Below are 6085 nucleotides of genomic sequence, written 5' to 3'. Positions count from 1 at the left end.
GCTCAGATTGAGTCCCTATACTTGTACTTGGGACAGCATGAAGGACCATCCTTCTTTCCAGCCTCATTCTTCTGATCCAGCTGTGCTATCAGGAACTGTTTTACTATCTCTTGGCTTCATGGTGAGGAGAGACTGATTATCATTGTTATTGAGCTGATACAACCAAATGTCACACAGAGCTCCTGGTCCATGGGCAAATGTAATATACTCTCTAGCCCTGTTCCTCTCTTTATTCATCATTCCCATGTTCCTCTCTGTGATCAAATGCAACTCAGATTATGGTTTCTACTGTTATATGCTCTACTGAGATCAGAAAACTTCATTCTTTAGGTTTTGTGGATGTTTATGAGGTCAATAAAGAATAGCATTTTATAGGTATTGGTCCCCCAATGCAATAGAATTACTTTGTTTCCAGAAGCAAAATAACCCTCATAATTGCTGGGTGATAATGATAAGAAGGGCTGTAGGGCAGGATGTGTAACCCAGGAGAACATGGTGGCCCTCTGCCCAACCTGCACATGATCTCTGTTGTCATTCTGGGCTTTACTGAGAATTTCATGTTATCTGAAATCTAGAGATATTCAGTTTGTCTCTTTATCCTGAGATTTGATGAGTGACAAAACACATTGATGTGAGAATAGGTGGAATCCTTTTTTTTTTCAAGACTTTTAGCACATTGAACATGTATGTAGCATGCTAAATCTCATGAGGTTCATGTGCCATATATGGATGATGGAGTGCTTGGAATTGTTTCATGTTCAGGAAGGGAGCAGGACAAGGGACAAAGACAGTAGGATAGTCACCAAGATGAGTTACATTTATGATCTTGTATTGAATATAGATGCAAGCTGTTCTTTTATCTATAGTTTAAGTTAAATATAAATATATATATATAAATACATATTTATTTATTTCTCATCTCTTGAATATGACTATATACTTACATATATATATTATGGCATATATATATATATATATATATATATATATATATATTCTTCTGCCTTCTGTGGTGATGTGATTTTATCAGGTAATGAAGAGCCGCTAACACTTAGAGTTGCCAAAATATGTGTTTTTTCCATGATTACAAGTGGAAATCCATCTCCCTAAAGAATGAGGAGGACATGGCTGAGAGACCTGGGAAGGGGCTGAAATTCAGGGTTTTGAAATAACGGGAAGAGGGGCCAGAGAGCAAGGGTTGGAGCTGCATGAAGGATGGGGCCAGAGCATGAAGGCCTCTTTGGGAAGTGCAGGGTTTGGGTTTTCTGCCAAGAGCAATGGAAATGTCACTAGAGGGGGTGCCTGCCTGAGGTCAGTGAGTAAGATCCCTATGCCTGCCTTTAGGAGAGAGTATCTGAGAAAAGCTAGTGATCCTCTTCACAGGAATTTACTAGAAGGCCTTGGAATCTGGATATTTGGAGAACATATGCACAGTGAACCCTGAGTTGTAACCCTGGGGCACTGAGGAAGGGAAAATTTATGGAATCCACTGGTCAGATATTGAACACATCTGGAAAACAATAACATCCGACATTTAACTTCTACTAAACTAAGACAAAACATCAAGAAATATAAGTAAATATTTTTTAATAAAGAAATATTATGACACCTAAGACAAACTCCTGCCAAGAAATATATGCCACAGATAAGTAGAACCTATAAACTTGGGATTATGAACTCAGTTCCTCTTGATGGGTAAATGTGAAGCCAACAAAATCCATTATTTGTATTTATTTCTTTACCCACCATTAAATCAAATGTAATCTCCATCAACAAGTTTAAGGCAATATTTTCACATGTTTGCTGCATTGTCCTCTTTGGAATATGACACTGAGTGCTTGTATTCCTACAAAATTCCCTGTCTTGCCTTTCCTAGAAACAGTCCATACAATTTCTTCAAAGCATCTCATGTGTCCCCCCACTCTGTATCACTTGACCTGATGCACACGTGGGTCATTCAGTGTTATCTAGAATGTCCTCTAACTATATATGCACATATTTACACATCCCATGGACTAAGCCTCCTCCAGGAGAGAGAACTTACAGGAAGCAAGCACAAGCATCAGAATACTAGAACAGGTTTCCCCGACTATTGTACAGTCTCTTTACACCACTTAGCTTTTATTAAACATTTACATAAGTACCTGCTTTTACAGATAAAATAAATCTGAAGTGGATTTTCAGTTTTCTATTAATAGAAAAAAGAATGAAAAGCCAAACTAACGTTCAACATTTGTTTTTCAGGGAGACTCTACAAGATAATGCATCACTCAGAAAGCTGGAAGGGAGTCATCCAGGTCCTTCCCTGGGAGCTACACATGAGCCTCTCAGTATTAGGACACCAGTACTTTGAACTGTGTATGTTATCATATTTGCTTTATCTCTGTTTATTTTGTATATCTGACACCAAAAAGTATCCTTAGGTATTAGAGAAGCCTGGAAAGCCTTTTTGAGTCTGGAAACATGCAAAAGTTTGTGCACATACATTAATGTTAATCGCTTCTTTATATCATGCCATCTTGGCTTACTAAAAACCCTTGGAATGATGTGCTTTCAGAAAGCAGGAGAAAAGTACTAAGAATTTTTTGATGGATGTGCGTATACACAGGGAATAGAGCAGCTGCAGGAATCAGCTGGGTACTCAGGGTTTTGGGATACAGGGACTGCTGCAACCTGTGACCAGCAGGGGGAGATGTGGGACTGCCTTGCGATCCCTATATGGGTGGTTTACTGAGGTACATTCACTCAAGGGAAGTGACCTGGGGACTGGGACCTGCTCTCTTTGATGAGGACTCAGCAGCTGTGTCTTCTCTGGTCTGGCAGAGTCCCATGAGAGGGAGCTGTATGTGGTCTCAGCAGGTGCTTCCCAGGGGGTGAAACCAAACACCATCCTCCTCAGTGGGTGGTGTGAACTAAGCTCCAACATCAGGGCGCAGGGAGGGGCTGGGCTAACACTGGATGGACCCCATTTGCATGGACAGCCCTGCCTGTGGCACAGGGTGGAGGAGAAAAGGAGGCCTGGGGCAGACCAGCCAGGGTCTTTGTCACCATGGCCTGGATTCCTGTCCTCCTCATGCTCCTGTCTCTCTGCACAGGTAGGGAAAGGCCTCAGGGACACAGGGGCCCCATATGACATTTTCCATGTTCAGGATTTTGAGGCTTTCTGTTTTTTTATTTTCTGTTTGTTTGTTTGTTTTGTTTTTCCCACTTATAGTTCCATCACCCATGAGTGTCTGTATTTGCAGGATCTTTGGCCCAGCTGACCCAGCCGCCCTCACTCTCTGCATCTCCGGGAACAATAGCCAGACTCACCTGCACCTTGAGCAGGGATATCAGTGTTGGTAGTAAATACATGAACTGGTACCAGCAGAAGCCAGGGACCCCTCCCAGGTATCTCCTGTACTACTACTCAGACTCAAGTACACAGCTGGGACCTGGGATTCCCAGTCGCTTCTCTGGCTCCAAGGATACCTCAGCCAATGCAGGGCTTCTGCTCATCTCTGGGCTGCAGCCTGAGGACGAGGCTGACTATTACTGTGCAGTCTGGCACAGTGGTGCTGGTCACCGTGACACACAGATATGGGGAAGTGGGACAAATACCTCAGCCTGCTCACAACATTGCACTCTGACTCTCTTCCAAATTAAAATAACTAGAGTAAACACTGGCTGTACTTGGAAGTAGCTCCCAGATCACAATATCCTTTCTACCAGGTTCTTATGCAACCTAAGTGATCTCTCTCAGGGGGAAAACAAAACAAAACAAAACAAAACAAAGACAACAAAATAATCATGGTAATGGAGAAACTTTGCCTGGTGATCCAAGTGTAAAACATCAGAGCCTGCTGTGCTCGCATTTTTTCTCTCTTTATAAAGACACTTAAACTTTCCTTAATTTTCTTGAACAGAGCCTGCAGATCATCCAAGCAGGTGGACAGTCCTCCGCAGCATGGAACCTATTCCTACAGGGCTCAGAACACAGACCCTCCTTCCCTCCATGCTCCTGTGCTTAGGACTGGCTGCGTAACTCTGTGTCTCAGGAATAAGGTCTAGGATTGGTGTCGAGTGTGGACTCAGAACAGGAGGCATTCCGGGGGCACAACTGACTTGGAACAGATGCTGGATTCTATCATTTCAGCTGTGATGTCAGGAGAGGGTAGTTAGCCCTGGGAGGAACTTTAAGTGTCTGTTTGCAGATCTCTCAGTGGGGCTTGTGGGGGTAAGGGGAAGGCTCCAGCCCTGCTATAAAATGCTGAGCCTGTTCTAGGGAAGGTGGGTGAAGTAGATCCCACAGATGTGAAGGATACGCCCCTGACATTGTCAGGGCCCATAACCCCTGAGGCAGATTTCCTGAGCCCACAGGCACTAACTGTGTCCTTCTTCTTTTTCCTGCCACAATAGGGCTTGTCAGTGATCCACACAGTATGGGGCAATGCAGCACCATGAACACAATCACCCCCACCTGTGCACAAGGATATCCACCCCATAAGCTTTTCCAGGAATAGGTCCTGCTATTTGTGACAACTAGGGTGGACCTGAAAGACATTACCCTAAGTGAAATAAGGCCTACAGGGAAAGACAAATTGTGTTTTTTTTTTCTTGTTTATATGTGGAATCTACAGGAAAAATGATAATAAAAAAACTGCTGCATATTTTTAGTAATGAGGATGATTTAGAATAGGGTAACACATATAAGGATATAAATGATATTTGTATGCATACAGCTTCTTAAATATAATCTGATTGTCAACTAATGATTTATAATAATTATAATATACATAACAGGGGCACCTGGATGGCTCAGTTGGTTAACCAACTGCCTTCAGCTCAGGTCAAGATCCCAGAGTCCCCGGATTGATTCCTGCATGGGCTCCCAGCTCTAGAGGGAGCCGGCTTCTCCCTCTGTCTCCCCTCTCATGTGCTCTCCTACTTGCTCTCTCTCTCTCTCAAATAAATAAAATCTTAAAAAAAGATAATATACATAACAGAAAATTTATTGTTTCAATCACTCTTTAATGTGCAAATCAGGGATATGGGGTATACTTCCAATGTTGTGTACCCATTACAACTAGCCACTTCTAGAATTCTTCATCATCCCAAGCAGTAACCATGTACCCAATAAGGGGATGTGTAACCTGGATCTGGCAAAGGAACAGGGGCTCCAGAAGCCCATGCCAATTCAGCAAGCAACAGAGCGCAGAAGGCAGCATGGATGGGGGCTCTGGGCAGATGTGGCCTGTCCCAGATGGGAGCATTCTTTGGGCTGTGCTTCCTACCCCAGATTGACCATGTGGATGCACTGTGCCTGCCATGACATGGGTATCAATGTGCCCACTGCAGGGTGCCCAGTCATTCTAGCTTTGTGTCCCAAAGTGTGCCATGAAGCACCAGACAGAACATGAGGATCTCATTTGGGGCACCTGCTAGATGAGTCATGCTTATCTCTATCTGAATCCCCTCTAAAATCCATGTCAGCTCTTCTCCAGAGACCTCACAAAGGCCCTGTTATCAGTCTAGGTCCTCCCTGATGGTCAAGGGGAACTTGTGTTTATTTGTTTGTTTGTTTCATTATGTGGAGTTGATCTGTGTATCTCTAGGCCAATATGATACTGTTTTCAATACTATAGCATTATAATTTGAAAGCAGGAAGTATGGTGTCTCCAGTTTTGTTCTTTCTCAAGATGTTTGGGCAATTGGAGATCTTTTCTGGCTCTATACATAATTCAATATTTTTTTTTCTATTTTTGAGAATAATGTCACTGGAATTTTCATAGGAAATGCTTTGAATGTATAGATTTCTCTGGGTAACAGGGAAATTTTAATGTTATTTTTGTCATGGACAGCTCTGAATTTAAGAATTACTTGAAGATCATGTGTGAGGTGTAAAGATGTTTCTAAGATGATACCCATGTGTATGGTTCAGAATTTGAGTTGATGATGATGGTCCTAATGAAGCTCGATATACCTATTTTGGGCGTAAGTTAAAGAGGTGGATATTTGTATTTTTTTCATTTGCTGATTTATTTGCTTTAATTCAAAAGTATTTACTGAGCACCAGCTAAGTATCAGCAAGCTCCAAATACTTAGT

General features: G+C 42.4%; 1 gene segment (V, D, J or C); it reads left to right on the top strand.

The window, feature by feature from the left end:
• Positions 1 to 2767: 2767 nt before the first annotated feature.
• Positions 2768 to 6085, top strand: part of LOC116571516 — a 280877-nt gene continuing 277559 nt past the window's right edge. Inside the window, 1 exon segment of the V gene segment in view lies at positions 2768 to 3095. Coding sequence covers positions 3050 to 3095 — 46 coding nt within the window.

Source organism: Mustela erminea, chromosome 13 (assembly GCF_009829155.1).
Source record: "Mustela erminea isolate mMusErm1 chromosome 13, mMusErm1.Pri, whole genome shotgun sequence".
In the NCBI taxonomy this organism is placed as follows: Eukaryota; Metazoa; Chordata; class Mammalia; order Carnivora; family Mustelidae; genus Mustela; species Mustela erminea.
The sequence above is the reverse complement of the archived record's forward strand: the minus strand, read 5'-3'. Positions and strand labels throughout refer to the sequence as shown.